The sequence below is a fragment of the Ctenopharyngodon idella genome, chromosome 4 (genome assembly GCF_019924925.1).
Source record: "Ctenopharyngodon idella isolate HZGC_01 chromosome 4, HZGC01, whole genome shotgun sequence".
NCBI lineage: Eukaryota > Metazoa > Chordata > Actinopteri > Cypriniformes > Xenocyprididae > Ctenopharyngodon > Ctenopharyngodon idella.
The window spans coordinates 22,407,401-22,425,485 of record NC_067223.1 but is presented as its reverse complement, the minus strand read 5'-3'; the positions used below and the strand labels follow the sequence as shown (position 1 = coordinate 22,425,485).

General features: G+C 39.1%; 3 protein-coding genes across 3 annotated transcripts in view; all 3 read right to left on the bottom strand.

The window, feature by feature from the left end:
* LOC127511452 (uncharacterized) overlaps positions 1-18,085 on the bottom strand; it is a 332,174-nt gene that overhangs the window by 179,605 nt on the left and 134,484 nt on the right. The gene's annotated exons all lie outside the window — the stretch shown is intronic.
* Positions 1-18,085, bottom strand: part of LOC127511103 (gastrula zinc finger protein XlCGF57.1-like) — a 125,721-nt gene that overhangs the window by 77,501 nt on the left and 30,135 nt on the right. The window lies entirely within an intron of this gene.
* Positions 1,559-16,513, bottom strand: LOC127511147 (tripartite motif-containing protein 16-like). Its single transcript, XM_051891758.1, has 6 exons — positions 15,894-16,513; positions 10,991-11,086; positions 10,680-10,913; positions 8,337-8,493; positions 7,411-7,449; positions 1,559-3,748 (listed from the first exon to the last, which is right to left on the bottom strand). Exons 1-6 carry the CDS (start codon positions 16,464-16,466, stop codon positions 3,225-3,227), a joined length of 1,623 nt encoding a protein of 540 aa, XP_051747718.1. The 5' UTR covers positions 16,467-16,513; the 3' UTR covers positions 1,559-3,224.

Below are 18,085 nucleotides of genomic sequence, written 5' to 3'. Positions count from 1 at the left end.
CAAATACCAGAGTTCAGAACAAAAAGAACAATCCAAAAAAACAGTCCAAAAAAACAAGATAATCCCAGCAAAAAAAGGTAAAATGTGTAGGAGAGAAAAAGCCAAAAAAAACCAACAGTCTCACCCACATTAATTGCTCAGGGATTCCTGGAGTCCTAAGGCAAACCACTGAAGAGGAAAAAATAATCCTCCAATAATCCCAGAAGGAGAATAGTTGAAAGTCCACTGATAAAAGGCCTCAAAAATCATCAGGCAATCCTTCAGTCAGTGTGCCCGATCAAACTTAGTCCATTGCACTCGCACAGGTGAGAGCCTGCCATTTTCCAGCACCCTTTTTGGCCTGTCTTCCAAGCATGCCACCCCATGAGCTACAACTTCCCTCAAAATGGCTGCCCCCTATCTTCCTTACCCAGAGGCCTTTTACAATAAGAGTCCTTCCTTCCCCCAACACATTCCCATTCCCCCACAAAAAAGAGTTCACATACACATAGTTTACCAAAAATATAAACAAATAAATAATTATCAAAACATTAATTGAAAAATGGTTCCTCTTTTATAGAAGTGTCACAGACTGAGTTCAGCTTTGATAATGAAACCGACCTGTTTGCTCCTCAGTTTCTTCTTGTTTCACACTGATTGTTTCTTCAATTTTTGCTTCAACAGCACACGTTGCTATCTGCGTTTAAACTAAACTCATTTAAACATTTGAGTGCAAGGTGCGAAAGAGAACTTGCGCGCGCGCTGTGAGAAGATTTGTGCACTCATCCGAAGCATGCACGAGGAAGCGCGTGTACAGTGCGCAAATATTGAGGTCTCTTTAAAGTCTTGTGTTTGAACTGACAAATTCACACAAAATTATGTCAACATGGCCGTCTTGGCGAGTATCCTAGCAAGCATTGTTGGTTATTAAGTGAACTTATACACTCGAGAAAGAACGCATGTGTCCATTATCAGTGTACTGATCCGTGTATTATGTCTTAAAGAGACAGCAGCCCTTGAATTCCTGCTGTCTGAATGTGTTTTTAATGTTAATCAAACAACAAAAGACAAGGAAATCTCTCATTGCTCATGACTGAATAGTAACTTAATAATTAATAATTATTTATCTTTATTTAATTTATACAGTGAAGATTACATGCAATGTTGTTTTACATTTTATTAGCTTCTTTATTCAATTTCTGTACCTTAAAACTGGATACATGAAAAACCTGAAAAACTTTATTTGTATCTTTGCTTTATTTATTTGTGCTGTTTGATTATGTTCTTATTTTCTTTATTTTTATTTGACGTACCGAAACCGTGAGCCTAAAACCGTGATTATTCCCAAGAAAATATTAGGAACTACCAATGATACTGGAAGAGTGTGATATTTTGTCTAATAGGCAAAACTGTAATGTTTGGATGTAGAAATCATTTATACCAGATATTACAGTATTAATATGCAAATAGCAACAAATGTGGTTTACATGTTCAAAATACATGTTTAAATCAGTATATGACTTAATAAAGCAGAGTTCATATTATGTCTCATTTTGGGGTGAATGAAATGACCAAAATCTTATTTCAAGATATAATACATTTTAATTCAAATAACGATAACAGTAACAATATCTCACAATAAAGATATTTTGGCTATTTAATTTTTGTTGTTAACAATAAGAACAAAGAAGCAAATTACACACAATAGGACGAATACAACAGATCAGAAGTTTTTCAGGAACAGTAGGATTCTTTAACATGTAGAAATACTGACAGAGGTCATAATCAAGTAAGACTGGCTCATCTTTCAGGAAGGTCAAAGGTCATCATATAGATCACAGTGTTTGACATCCTCTACTGAAACATTACACTTCATCATTGACTCTCTTTGCTCTGATGAAAGTGAAGTATATTAATATATTGGATTATTTGTTCATTACAGCACTGAGAGCAGCAGCGGGACGATCACATGACAGATATAGTAAGAAAACACTGACATTATTCACAAAACACTACATGATGAATTCAGAGCATGGTATTACTACAGTTCATGTAGAAAAACATGGTTTTATCATGTCAGGATACTTTCTAGATCAGGACAAGCAGCATGAACCACTGAACAAAGAAACTCCAACAATTCTGACATTTACAGTAATGATGTGATTCATCTGGACTGATTTCAGAGTTCAGCTTACAGTTTTCCTTCTTTCATACTGTTAGATAAAATTATGGACCTCCGATACTTAATCAATATAATGCAGAGCAGAACACTGTTACCGGGGACAAAGAATGACACGAACACGAGAAGTGCTGTTCACTCAAAGTCAAAGTCAGAGCTCACTGTAACTTATATATAGCAGAATCTAGGCCAACTTAAAACAAAGGAAAGCTAAATGCATGTATGACTCATCTATTTTACAGAAGCATTAAGGAGTATGAATTATAATATAATTATAGGCATGAACAGAACAGTGTGGCTCTTATAGGAAATGACAAGATACTCCTTAAAGGTGTACGTGACTACAACAGATTAAGAAAAAAGACAACAACAAGAAAGGGAACAAAACACTTTCTTCTTAACACATACCTAATATATTTCTGAGTTATCTGGATTGAACTGATGATGATTTGATTCAATCCTTGTTTGATCTTTTCTCAGAGTTGTTCAGAGCATCAGATCTGTGAATCCTGTTCAGGAGGAGGTTTATTTAAAGTAAACTGGATTAGATTATAATAATTGTGCTCATACTTTCACTGATCAGGAGTTTACAGTATGATCACATGATCTGGATTGATATATTTTACATTTATTAATACATTGACATTTATCAATTTTACAAAAACTCTAATTTTTTATTGAATGATACATTTTAATGAATCCTGTGTGTGATCATTTCAACTGAATATAATTGTAATAGTAATAATAAAAATGATTTAAGTGACACTACAATAAGAACTGAATGACTGTGAGTTCCATCAACACAAACAGAGCTTGAGAAAAGCACAGATACACACCGTCACTCATCATGACTCACACACACACACACACACACACTGATCTCACTGTCTATATGAGGATTCATTACACACATTTATTCTGACCTGTTATTTCACTGACAGAAGTTCAGCTGTAGTATTAATGTAATGAAGAGAAAATAAGAGACTCTATAACATCTCACTGTTACTGATTCATCATGAGCTCAAAGCATTATGGGTAGAATCTCTCTACAGTCTATTCTGATTCATCAACACAGTTTCACTGATGATCTTCTATAAACAGTAAACCCAGGATAGAGCGGTTGAGTGAATGTGGTCTGGACTCTGTGGATGAGGCTCATTGTGTCTCCAGAGATGCTGTAGAAGGACAGAGTTCCTGCACTGTGATCCACATACACTCCTATTCTACTGCTGATGGGCTCTACAGGGAGTTTAGTCTCTTTGCTATTGTGATAGATTGAGTAACTGGAGGAAGAGCATTGCAAACTCCAGGACTGAACATTACATCCAAACAAAGACTCACCACCCCGTCCCTTCCTGCTGATGCTCTTATATGACACTGATATAGACACATCACCACTCCACTCAATCTCCCAGTAACAGCGTCCACACACTCTTTTTCTACACAACACCTGAGGATGATCAAATCTGTCTGGATGATCAGGATACCACTGGTCTTCGAGAATGCCGGTGCGAGTAATCACTCTGTTCCTCTCAGACAGATGGAGGCGTTCATTCATTGTGTTCAGATCCAGATTGAGCTGATGGGAATCTGATGGAGATAAAACAGAATTATGAATCTGATCTGATCAGAATCAGGAATTATGAATCCGAATACAGCCCGCCCCCACATTTGGACCAGCCCTCTGAGACATATTTTGAAAATTTAATTTTAAAATTTTAATCATATCTGTATTTGATTGTAAAGGTTGGCTTATTAACTAAATATTAACATAGCATAGCCTAATTATTTGTTAGATTCACCCACCAATAGTATCGCACATTCAATAACGATTCATCGTGATCGAGCAAGTACGCACGAGCCAGCAAGAAAATTCAAAGAGACAACAAAATGGCCAAACGGTTGGGAAAGAGAAAAGTTGATTCAGAATGCAGGGTATTTAACCAGAAGTGGACGAGTGATTATTTTTTTGTTCAGTGCAAAGAAACGGCTGTTTGTCTCATCTGTCAAGAAACAGTGTCTGTGTTCAAAGAATACAATCTGCAATCTGCAATCTGAAATCTAATTTTTCTTCGCGGAGTTAGCGCAAACTTTGAAGTGTCCAAGGAGCTGGCAGCCCTACAAAGTCTCAAAGGTACAACGACAGGGAAGGATATTTTTGGTAAAGTGTGCCAAACGATGGGAGAGTTGGATCTAGACTGGTCTAAGCTGGCCAGCATCACGACTGACGGGGCTCCTAGTATGGTTGGCGCATCGAGGGGGCTTATAGGACGCGTGAATAGAGAAATGGTGGAAAGAGGTTCCCTTTTATTATGACACAGTCGCCGGCGCTGCTTCCGCTTTTCCGGTCATGATTATGAGGTAACACAGCTCTGTTTATCATATTAGATACATTTGAGTGTGTTGAAAATTATGTTATAATGTTTCTCTGTGTGTTTGCTTGGTGGCTGCTGTGAGACACTTGTTTGAGACACACTGCAGTAAGCTAGATCGATTTTAGAATATATTAAATGCTGGATGGCTTGTGTTGATGAATGGCATGCAATTAATTTTAAAACGTATTGTATGATGGAAAAAATGCTGCATTACTGTTACTAAAAATAAAGCTGCATCTGATTATGCTATGTTAGCTACTTGACAAAATAGTGTTTTTCTCTGAGGCATGGTAAAAGCATGGTACTCGCAAAAAATCAAGAAAATTATATTTAAACAATAAGACTAAACGTGTTGAGCTATATAACAACAATTAGTTTTCTGTTTATAAATGTATCAAAACAGTTGTTCCCTTGTCTATTAAAATGAATATTAACCCTCTGGGGTCTGAGGATTTTTGGGGCCCTGGAGAAGTTTTGACATGCTTTTTTCAGTTGTTCATAAACGTATTAATGGAAAAGGTGTCATTACACTGTATTCAGCACAAACTTGGCTACCATAATATGTGAGCAACATGTATGTACATGTTTGTATTTTTGAAGGAATAACGTTTATGGGTTATTGAAAAAACAAAAAACTTAAGTCACTGAAATAAGGCCACAAAACTAATATTATATATGTGTTCACAAGACTTCTGGGTATTGGAGGTTGTAGACTAGAGTTTTTGCTTCAAAATGATGTAAAAGTTATCCTGCCTACTCGTTCATATAAAACAATATATTGATATAAATTTTGTAAGACACTTTTTGACAAGAAACACAGTATGTGTTCATGAATAATGCTGTGATTCACACCTGAGAATACAAAGACCCGTATAATGACCTGCATTATGTCCCGCATTAAGAGCCCTTTCAGTCAGGTAGGCTATGCGAAAAAACCCTCTGTGATCATGCTGATAACAGTATTAATGTCCACTCTTGACCAAAAAAAACATGATTTTTGTGATCTCATGCATGCACGTATTACTGCACATGTGAAGAAAATTTTGTATAGGCACATTATAGTTTAAAATTACAGTACCAGTCAAAAGAATGGACGCATTACTATTACAATGTTCTTAAAAGAAGTCTCAAGTCTCTAACCAAATAATGGTTTTCTATTTTAATATACTTTGTTAATGTGCAGTTGACAAACTATACATCATTAAAAAGATCTAAGACTCAAGCTTCACATTTTGACCTCTGTTTTACTCTTATAGTGACCGTAATTTGTTAATAGCCTATGCGTCAGGAGTTATGAATATGAAAAACGGAGTCGTCACCTTTGACAAGACAACATCCATCAGGGCTTTTAGCTTAAAAGCATGCACATTTGGAGAAATATTGATGGATTCTCATATGTTTGTCAATTTTCTATACAGAGGAGTAATATTTATTCAGTATATTTATTGAAGGCGCTCTGTGCACATTTAGTCCACAAATGACTCAGTGAAGAACAGGCATACCATGTGACATTCCAGGAACAGAGGCTTCCAGAGATCGCTAACCATGGCTATAACATGCAGATAAACACTTTTGAAGATAATAAATACACGATTCCGATGATGTATACATGTATTGCCTCAGAATTTGCGTCTGAATAGAGCGCTCGCTCCGTGGGCGTGGCCGCATTAGTGGGTAATGAGCTGACTCACGGATGTCTGACATGTGTCTCTTTTCATTCAGATTACATAAACAGAAAATTTTTGTTTTCGATTTGACATACACGATTTAAAACCTGACATTTCAATGTTTCTTTGGACATAAGTCTCATTTTTGTGTCATTAGTATTCACTAAGTTACAGTTCATTTTCTGAGAGCTATCAGATTGGACTTTGTTCAGAGGGAGACGAAAGATCACGCATCAAGTTAGTTTTCTTTATTTTGCAAAAAGCACAACATTTTGTTTTTACTCTGAGTGTACACAAATAAAAGAAGATATTTCGCAGATTAAAATGGTGTATAACTCTTAATTGTATGTGCAAAACTGATGGAGTATTTTGAGTCTCTTTCATACTGATAAGAAAAAAGCAAGGTGGTATCGCCGGCGCGACCAGCCGACCCCTGAGTGTTAAAGCGTCTTTGGTGTTTCCATGGTTTCTACAAAATAAAACCAGAAACCGAGGGTAACGCGGGTATGACGCTATTGACAGGCGATTCCTCACATGTCCCAGAGCCTTGGTTAAAATTGCAATTTTCTCACGATTTATAAATGCAAACATTTGGGATATTGTAAGTACTCAAGTGAACAAAATATATAACACTGGCCTAGTGGTTTTTGGATATTTTACTTCAAAAATCTTACATGTTGCACCTTTAAATAAATGCTTCAGAAATTTGTCACTGAAACCTTAATTACATAGATTATCACAAACTGCAGCCAATCGGCAAACAAGAAGCATTCATATGAATTTTTCCAACAGAAAACAAGAAAAAAAACATACTGTGTTATATTGTGTCTGAATGCTAAATGCAGAAGTTGTTTTCACTGGACGTTCGGCAGCTGCGCTACAGAAAGCTGACAGAAACACTTAAGTAAATAGTCGTTGCTATGGAAACGATACACCATCTATTCTAGTAACATTGGTGTAAACTGGCACGTCACACTGTCAACACCAGACGTGAACAGCGCTACATGTCGCGTCAAAAGCACATACAACCCATTATAATCAGTGATTCTGTCTACACTGGATGCCAAATCGACAACAGTGAACAGATGCTACATTCAATTTCTGACGCACTTGATCCGCAAGATTGTGCTACTGACAACAAGACAAAAGCATTGTACAGAAGAACATGAACACACTTTGAAGTTTTCTGCTTGTTTTCTTAGTGACTTACATTGTAGGAAGTTGTTCCTGGTTCTGATGGTGAAAGTGACTGTGGAAATCAACAGACATGAAGAGTGTGATTATCATGTCAAGAGAAAATGATCCCTGCATCCGTTTCTAAGACATTTCTAATATGATCTTCTACATGATATGAGATGATGGAGGATCATTTCTGAGAGCAGATTAATCTCCAGGGGCCTCAATTATCAACAGTGCGTACGTACAGATATGTGTGTAATGAGTGCATAAGAACAGTTTCACGCAAAGTGTGATTTTTACCAACTTGTACTTATATGTAGAAATGTGTGTAAATATAAGCACACCTCCGAGCATGCTTACGCAGAGAATCTAGTGGTAGAATAGTGACACTACACATAAAAAACATTTAAGTGTCACAGTAAGCATTAAGCAATCCACATATATCCTGTGTTTCCTTTAATTATAAAACACTCAATTTATCATTTCTCTAGTTTTAAACACGATGCGTAATTGGTGTCAAACCCTATAAAAGACAGCTGTGACAAATGTGACAAGTGCAATGGCTTATCTTGCATTATTGGAAGACTTGGCAAACAATGCGCTCCGCCAAGAGCGCATATTCCAAGATCGTGCTGATCTGCTTGGCGAGAGCACAGAGTGGCTTCTAAGTAGGTGTGAAAAACACAATCACATGATTTTTAAAGGGAAGCGTTGCCACCATATATGGTTCATTGGAGGCGTTTCCGAAAGCTAATGACCATGAAAGTGAACGAGCATTGTACTTACGCACGTGGGATTTATCAACAATGATTGCTTACTCATGTGCGTAAGAACAGCGTGCGCACATTTGATAAATACAGATTTTTTTGTACTTAGACACATTCTAAATTTTATTCGTAGGACAAAATATAGAACCTTTTCTACACAATGTTGATAAATGAGGCCCCAGGACTTTACCTCTGTCAGAGATCTTCTTGAACTCCTCTTTGCAGAAATCCTCCAGTTTGTCTCTCAGCTGATGGACAGATTCTCTAACATCAAAAGAGGAGAGAGAACTGTAGGGATCGTCATTTACGTCTGTAGATTCAGGAGGAGCTGAGAGAGACTGGAAACTCTACAGAAAACAGAAATCAAAGCTCATCACCTCCACACTTCAGACAATAACCTGCACTACTGTCAGATTTGAGCAGCTCTTGTTGATCTTTAGTAACTCTCCTCAATCCAGCACTTTCACAGCATCAGATTCATTCTTCTCATGTTCATTATATCATGTTAGAGCTGTAAGTTCTAGCGTTTGACACTTACAGGTGCATCTCAATAAATTAGAATATCATGAAAAAGGTATTTTTTTCTGTAATTTAATTCAAAAAGTAAGTCTTAAATATATTATAGATTTATTAGACAAAGTAAAATATTTCCAGACTTTTTTGTTTTCATTTTGATGATTACAGCTTGCTGCATATCAAAATCAAAAAATCAGTATCTCAAATTATTAGAATATTTAATTTTAATTTCTATTAAATTTACATTCTCAGGGTATAAATACTGGGTTTAGGTCAGTAATCCCAACAGCAGTCATGGGGAAGTCTGCTGACTTGACAGTTGTCCAGAAGACGATCATCAAGACCCTCTACAATGAGGGTAAGCCACAGAGGGTCATTGCTGAAAGAGTTCGCAGAGTGCTGTGCCAAAGCATATTCATGGAAAGTTGACTGGAAGGAAAAAGTGTGGTAGGAAAAGGTGTACAAGTGAAAGGAATGACCGCAGGCTTGAGAAGATTGTCAGGCGAAGCCAATTAAAAGAACTTAGGAGAGCTTCAAAAGGAGTGGACTGAAGCTGGAGTCAGTGCATCAAGAGCCACCACACACAGACGTCTTCAGGAAATGGACTACAACTGTCACATTCCACATACCAAGACACTTCTGAACCAAAGACAACGTCAGAAGCGTCTTACTGTTGCTCAGTGGTCCAAAGTCCTCTTTTCAGATGAAAGTAAATTTCACATTTCATTTGGAAATGAAGGTCCCAGAGTCTGGAGGAAGAGTGGAGAGGCACAGAAACCATGTTGCTTGAAGTCCAGTGTGAAGTTTCCACAGTCAGTGATGATTTGGGCTGCCATGTCATCTGCTGGTGTTGGTCCACTGTGTTTTCTGAAGTCCACAGTCAACGCAGGCATCTACCAGGAAATTTTAGAGCACTTCATGCTTCCCTCTGCTAACAAGCTTTATGTAGATGCTGATTTCACTTTTCAGCAGGACTTGGCACCTGCCCACACTGCCAAAGGTACCAAAAGCTGGTTCAATGACCATGGTGTTACTGTGCTTGACTGGCCATCAAACTCACCAGACCTGAACCCCATAGAGAATCTATGGGGTTTTGTCAAGAGGAAGATGAGAGACACCAGACCCAACAATGCAGATGAGCTGAAAGCCACTGTCAAAGAAACCTGGGCTTCCATACCACCTCAGCAGTGCCACAGACTGATCGCCTCCATGCCAAGCCAAATTGAGGCAGTAATTAAAGCAAAAGGAGCCCCTACCAAGTATTGAGTACATATACAGTAAATGAACATACTTTCTAGAAGGCCAACAATTCACTAAAAATGTTTTTTTTTTTATTGGTCTTATGAAGTATTCTAATTTGTTAAGATAGTGAATTGGTAGGTTTTTGTTAAATGTGAGCTAAAATCATCACAATTAAAAGAACCAAAGACTTAAAGTACTTCAGTCAACACGAGTTCCGTAATTTGAGTTGAATTACTAAAATAAATGAACTATTCCATGACATTCTAATTTTTTGAGATGCACCTGTACAATAATGTGAACTTTCTATAGAATCAATTGGATGATCATACATCTGGCAATAACATAAATTTAACAGGTCGAGTGCATCAATGGCATCACATGGCAGAGTTGAGTAGATTTGATCAAGAAATTCAGTTCAAAGGCACTGAGTAGATAGACCATTATTTATAACTTATAGCAGTTAGGACACAATTCCAAGGCCAGGTTTTGTGATTTAAATACACTGAAGTGATGCTAATATACAGCCTCACTTCCTGTCTGAAGACTTCACTGTCAAATTCATTCATGTGTAAATGAAAATTATTATAAAAGGTTTCAGCAGGTTTGAAGATCCTATTTTGATAAAACTAAGAATTTCTAGTAAAAAAAAAAAAAAAAAGCAAGTAAAAGGAGGACGAACACACAGATCAACACTTCAGTCAACGGCTCATTCTGCTCTCATGAAATGTTTGAGTCTCTCACTCAAGTCCACTATGATCCTGTAGATCTCTGTTACCTGCAGGAAATGGATGTGATCCTGTGTGTGTGAAAGCTGCTCCAGCTCAGCGTCTCTCCTCCTTAGATCATTGATCTCCTGCTCCAGTCGCTTCAGTCGTCCTTCATCTCGACTCACTGCTGTCTTTTCCTGATCTCTGATCCACTGTGTGGCCTCAGAGCGGCTTCTCTCAATGGAGCAGATGAGCTCAGTGAAGATCCTCTCACTGTCCTTCACTGCTGTCTGTGCAGAGCGCTGTTAGGACACACATCACAATCACACAGTGAGTCCTGACTGAGACTTCTCAAACTTATCTTCTTCTCCAGACTCACCTTATGAGACTCCACAGCCTCTCTCAGCTGCTGAAGATCTTTCTCTCTCTGCTGGATCCTCTGCTGGAACCACCTCTGCGTCTTCTTCAGCTCCTTCTGTAGCACAAACCAATAAAAGGAGAAACATCACATAAATCATCAAGTAAACAGATATGAATCCAATATCAGTGAAGTGCTTGTATCACTGATTAAAGATCTTGTACGGTAAGGTTATAGGTTCAGTCATAGACTATATTGCCAAAAGTATTGGGACACCCCTCCAAATCATTGAATTCAGGTGTTCTAATCACTTCCATGGCCACAGGTGTATAAATCAAGCACCTAGGCATGCAGACCACTTCTACAAACATTTGTGAAAGAATGAGTCACTCTCAGGAGCTCAGTGAATTCAAGCGTGGCACCGTGATAGGTTGCCACCTGTGCAATAAGTCCATTCGTGGAATTTCCTCACTACTAAATATTCCATGGTCAACTGTTAGTGGTATCATAACAAAGTGGAAGCAATTGGGAACAACAGCAACTCAGCCACATAAAGTGGTAAGTGGTAGGCCAAGTGGTAGGCCACGTAAAATCACAGAGCGCGGTCAGTGCATGCAGTGCGCAGAAGTTGCCAACTTTCTGCAGAGTCAATAGCTACAGACCTCCAAACTTCATGTGGCCTTCAGATTAGCTCAAGAACAATGTGTAGAGAGCTTCATGGAATGGGTTTCCATAGCCGAGCAGCTGCATCCAAGCCTTACATCACCAAGTGCAATGCAAAGCGTCAGATGCCGCCACTGGACTCTAGAGCAGTGGAGACGTGTTCTCTGGAGTGACACATCACGCTTCTCTGTCTGGCAATCCCGTGGACGAGTCTGGGTTTGGCGGTTGCCAGGAGAACGGTACTTGCCTGACTGCATTGTGCCAAGTGTAAAGTTTGGTGGAGGGGGGATTATGGTGTGGGGTTGTTTTTCAGGGGTTGGGCTTGGCCCCTTAGTTCCTGTGAAAGGAACTCTTAATGCTTCAGCATACCAAGACATTTTGGACAATTTCATGCTCCCAACTTTGTGGGGACAGTTTGGGGATGTCCCCTTCCTGTTCCAACATGACTGCGCACCAGTGCACAAAGCAAGGTCCATAAAGACATGGATGAGCGAGTTTGGTGTGGAGGAACTTGACTGGCCTGCACAGAGTCCTAACCTCAACCCCATAGAACACCTTTGGGATGAATTAGAGCGGAGACTGCGAGCCAGGCCTTCTCACCAACATCACTGCCTGACCTCACAAATGCGCTTCTAGAAGAATGGTAAAAAATTCCCATAAACACACTCCTAAACCTTGTGGAAAGCCTTCCCAGAAGAGTTGAAGCTGTTATAGCTGCAAAGGGTGAGCCAACTCCATATTGAACCCTACGGCTTAAGAATGGGATGTCATTAAAGTTCATGTGCACATAAACGCAGGCGTCCCAAAACTTTTGGCAATATAGTGTAAGTGTCAGCATTATTTCATCAAAGCCTAGTTTTATAGGGATAGTTCACCCAGAGATTTAAATTCTTTAATTGTTTACTCATCCTCATGTCTTTCCAAACTTGTATGATTTTCTCTTGCAGAACATATAAAAAGATTTTCTAAAGAAAGCCTCTGTTTCTAGAGCCCAAATCAAATATGGTGATGCATCAATAACAGAAAACCTCACTGGCTCATGCATGTCACATGACTAAACATGCCACCATATTTGATTTTTCTTATTGATTCAGAAGACTATGGCTGAATCCCAAATGGCACCCTAAACACTCACGGTCTTCCTACGAGTCCCTACTTTTGTGACGTAACGCCGCTTTGACTGTCGGGAAGAAGTCTGCCGCAGAGCCCGTACTAGTGTGGGTTCAGCAAAAGTGCGCATCGAGGGCGCATATCGGCCGCAAAGGAGGCGCTCGTGAGCACACTTCTGAAGCCTAAAATTTACAAATGGGACACCCTATGATCTCGGACACGCATTCGCGACAGCCATTGTAAGTCCAAAAGACCGAAAGTGCATAGAAGTGTGCCATTTGGGATTCAGCGTTACAGTGCATCCAAAATCGCATAATCTCTTGAGTAGATACTTATTTTGAATATGTAATTATTTCACCATGTTGTCATTATCATGTGACCTAACAGTGTCAGTTGCATCGTTTCACTGCCATTCACAAATCCTCTCCCGTATGCACACTTCAGAATCTCGCCGGAAGTAGTAGGTCATCCGGGTACTTTTTGCCTGCTCTACTGTGAATTCGTACTTTTGTCGCATACTGTTTAAGTATTCCAAGATTACTCCAAGATCACCTCTCTTAGGGTTGTATGGATTTCTTTTATGCTAACTTATTGTCCTTTTTGAAGATTGAATCTTTTGGGCCCTATTGACTCTCATTACACGGACAGATGAGACATTCCTTAAAATACCTTCTTTTGTGTTCTTCAAAAAAAAAAAAAGTAACGTGAATAACATGAGTAAATGATGACCAGGGTTCCAGACTAACTTTTTTACTAGGAGCACTGTAGCCCCTTACTGAAAATTTTAGGAGCAGAAGCAGAAAATTTAAGGGCACACCTTAAATTGACCTGCAATGCAATTGTTCACATTTAGAGCTTTGAGGTGCTGGAAAAAGTTGTGTAAAGCACTTGAAAATCCTTGAAAAGTGCTTGAATTTTACTCTCAAAAAATTGTATGAACCCTGAAATGAATCATATAAAAACATTCGACTATTTCTGCCACAATACCATAGTTACAGTTAGTGTTACTGCATTAAATCCATGGTGATGTTATTAATACTGTTGTGAACTCAAACGCTGTGTAGAAATGGTGTCACGTGATCGAGATCGGCCTGTAAACTCCTGTTCTGAGCTCTCGCTGCATTTGATGCCATTTTTCATATGCAACAGAAATAGCAGCTCTCATCAGTTCGGCAACGTGGTGGTGGCACCGGTGTGACCTCTAACAAAATTTAGTTGCACCGGCAGGAAAAAAAGGTAATTTGTTCGCAATGACCCTGATGACTGCTCATTTTATGCTGGTCATTTTATGCTGCCCTGATGACTGCTCTATTATGCTGGTCAGTGGTTTCAGATATTCCTACATTTTTCGTAATTTAGAATAAATTTTATAACGAAGTTTATTGAAGAATCGTGATTTGTTCATGGAAACGTTTGTACGCAGATTTCACGCACAGCTTCATGGATACGCATGCTTAGTGAATGAGACCCACTGTTTTTACCACCCCGAATCTAAACCCTTTTTTCGGCCTTCCTAATGCAGATTAACTTGATGGTTAAAATGTACTTTTAACACTATTCCTCAGCAGTATACAACCTCAATCTTTTATTTTGTTCTTACCATTTTTATAATGACTGCTTTCTGAACCATGCAGTTCAAATGTTATAAATGAAGTTACAAACGTAGGTTCCCCTGCTGAAAAAAACAGCATATGCTGGTTAAGGTAGGTTTTGGAGCTGGTATGCTGGTTTATGCTGGTCCTATGCTAGTCTTATGCTGTTCTTATGCTGGTCCTAAGCTGGTCCAGGACCAGCATGGACCAGCATAGGACCAGCTCAAGACCACCATGAACCAACTTAGGACCAGCATAGGACCAGCATAAGAACAGCATAAGACTAGTATAGGACCAGCATAAACCAGCTCAAACCAGCATACCAGCTCCAAAACCTACCTTAACCAGCATATGCTGGTTTTTTCAGCAGGGTCGGGAGTAGCCTAATCATTCAGTCCTGTCAATCATTATTGTGAGCGTATATGTTAGGTGCTGTGTGTGTTTTGGATTTCTTTCCTTTTCTGTCTTTACCAATTTGCTCTCAGGTATCTGCTGAATGGAGGAGGCAGCTGTCAATCATCATTACAGGTGTCATCTCTGCAGTCTATCCCGTGCCGCCCTGCTGGTTAAAGGTGTCTCGGCGTGTCGCGCTGAGTGGCTCAGTGTGTGTGTTCAGGTGTTTTGCGTTTGTAACCTGTGTGTAGAATTTGTATCCTTTCGTTGTGATTGTGTGAACCCAACACTTGATTTTGTACTATTCAGACTCTATGCTGAGAGTTGATAAGAGTTGATAATTGTTCTTTATTTTTGGGGAAAAAGAGAACAGGTAAGCAGGTCTCGCAATATACATATTACCCGCAGTTATCAAATGTTAGACACATCAGTTAAGGGGTGAGCACCTTCCTTGTAATTTTGTTTGGTATTTAGTGTAAATTATTTGTGGCGTTGTATGCGCCAAAGATTTCGGGTTTGTTTTTCACAATTTTCTTTGGTTAGTAAGGTTAGAGGGTTTTGGTGATTTAGTTTATGAACTATTTTGTTTTATTTATTTCTTTAATTTGGTGCCACCATCTTTCTATTTCCTCATTAGTTTTTTGTATTTCTTTATTTTGTTTTCTAAAATGCATTGTAAATAGCTCACATACACTGTTTAGTAGCTTCGGCTTTAAGAAAATAAATTATTCAGTTGGCTTGAATGCTTTTCGTGCCTGGTCTTTTCTACTGCCTCCACGATCACAGCAATATTAACAACTAAATGTTATGTTCTAACCCCTTGAACTTTAAAGTTCGTAACCGTATATAAGCAGCAGTCATTGTGCCGTCCCAGCGACAGTTCATCCAGTATCCCTCCACCTCCCCATCGCTGGTTATGGTAAAGCGCGTTACTTTTCTGACACACACTCTAAGCAGTAGACCAATCACAACAGACTGGGGCCGGCTGACCAATCAGAACAGACTGTGATTTTTGGAAGGCAGGTTTTAAAGAAACTGAAACTAAAACAGTGTTCAGACAGAGAGGGTGAAAACAGACATTAAATGATGTAAATGTATTCCAGTAGACCCCATAAACAATTTATAACCTGTAAATGAGCATAATGGGACCTCTTTAAAGTTCATACCTGTTTCTCAGTCCTCTGTGCTGCAGCTGATACAGTGTCGTGGTTTTTATGTTCATACATCGTACACAGCAGACATATACACTTCTGATCAGTGCGGCAGAAAACCTCAAGGATCTTGTTGTGTTTCGGGCAGATCATCTCCTGCAGTCGTCCAGTGGCTTCAGTCAGATTGTGTCTCTTTCCTTTAAACCAACTCTCATGTTGTTCAAGGTGATTCTGACAGTAAGAGTTCAGACACACCAGACAGGACTTGACGGCTTTGTGTTTTCTTCCAGTACAGACGTCACACTGCACATCTCCAGCTCCAGCGTAACAGTCAGCAGGAAGATTAATCTTCTTCAGTTTCTCCACCATTTCAGCCAGAATGGTGTTTTTAGCTAAAGCAGGTCTTGGACTGAAGGTCTGTCTGCACTGAGGGCAGCTGTAGGCTCTCATCTGATCCTCCTGATCCCAGCAGCCTGTAATACAGATCTTACAGTAACTGTGTCCACAAGAAGTGGTCACTGGATCCTTCAGGAGATCCAGACACACTGAACACATGAACTCGTCCTGAGATATTCTGGCTTCTGCCATTTTACTGCATGAACACAGAGACACAAACACACAACAGCTCAACTACACTTCAGTTTCAATTTCTCTGAACTCATGTGTTTCCTGTTTCCGTGCTTGAGTGATGTGTGTAAAACAGGTGTGTCTATAAAGCAGCTTCCTCATTCCTGCCTCATTGCTGCTAAGCTTTTAGTTTTCATGTGTGTTCCCACACATTGTGTTTAATCAGTCTCAGACACAAACTCTAAGAATATGTTACAGAGAAGCAAGACAACACCCTTAAATGTTCAGTATATCTGTATCTTAAATACTACACTGGTACTGCAGGACTGAAAACTGTGTCCAGAATTACAGTACAGTGCAGTGCTGTGGATGCTTTCACTCGCTGATCGGTCTTGATCATGCGACCACTAAACAGCGCTGTGAGATCCAGTGAGAAGCTTCAAAGAACATGAATGTCTCTGTGTTTTAAACTAGTTTAAAGCCAGATAAAACAACAATGACATTATCAACAGCACTGTCGGTGGAAACATTGTGCCATGAACAATACAGTTAAAAGGCTTTTCAATCTACAAAATAAATATACAAATCTGAAGTAACACTAACTGCACAATGGTAATGTGGCAGAAAGTATTTTGTTGTTAAGCTATAGCATTTGTATTTTATACTAAATGTATTTTTCTTAACAAATACCATATAAACCATATAGTTAAATTTTACCAGGGTTTCCCTATGATTGTATCACAATCTAAATATATGATACTATGGATGATTTGAATAAAAGTAGAGTCCAAACTCAAACTGTCAGAATATTTAAGTTTTACCCTATAAAAATGAGGTTACAATTTTTACAGATGTTGCGGTCACGCCTGCCAGCCGGTGTGCCTATGAAAGCCACCAGAGGGCACTCCTCCTGTCTTTATCACATTTTGAACTGCATTTCCCATGACTTACAGGTGCTGGTCATATAATTAGAATATCATCAAAAAGTTGATTTATTTCACTGATTCCATTCAAAAAGTGAAACTTGTATATTATATTCATTCATTACACACAGACTGATATATTTCAGATGTTTATTTCTTTTGATTTTGATGATTATAACTGACAACTAAGGAAAATCCCAAATTCAGTATCTCAGAAAATTAGAATATTGTGAAAAGATTCAATATTGAAGACACCTGGTGCCACACTCTAATCAGCTAATTAACTCAAAACACCTGCAAAGGCCTTTAAATGGTCTCTCAGTCTAGTTCTGTAGGCTACACAATCATGGGGAAGACTGTTGACTTGACAGTTGTCCAAAAGACGACCATTGACACCTTGCACAAGGAGGGCAAGACACAAAAGGTCGTTACAAAAGAGGCTGGCTGTTCACAGAGCTCTGTGTCCAAGCACATTAATAGAGAGGCGAAGGGAAGGAAAAGATGTGGTAGAAAAAAGTGTACAAGCAATAGGGATAACCGCACCCTGGAGAGGATTGTGAAACAAAACCCATTCAAAAATGTGGGGGAGATTCACAAAGAGTGGACTGCAGCTGGAGTCAGTGCTTCAAGAACCACTACGCACAGACGTATGCAAGACATGGGTTTCAGCTGTGGCATTCCTTGTGTCAAGCCACTCTTGAACAACAGACAGCGTCA

Bases quoted from the DNA above. Each gene is read 5' to 3' on its own strand.
- LOC127511147 (XM_051891758.1), bottom strand. From the start codon at position 16,466: ATGGCAGAAGCCAGAATATCTCAGGACGAGTTCATGTGTTCAGTGTGT. The intron at 11,087-15,893 runs GTATGAACTTTA...TTTGTGCTACAG, and splicing joins CACAGAGGACTGAGAAACAG to AAGGAGCTGAAGAAGACGCA. The intron at 10,914-10,990 runs GTGAGTCTGGAG...GTGTCCTAACAG, and splicing joins AGGCTGTGGAGTCTCATAAG to CGCTCTGCACAGACAGCAGT.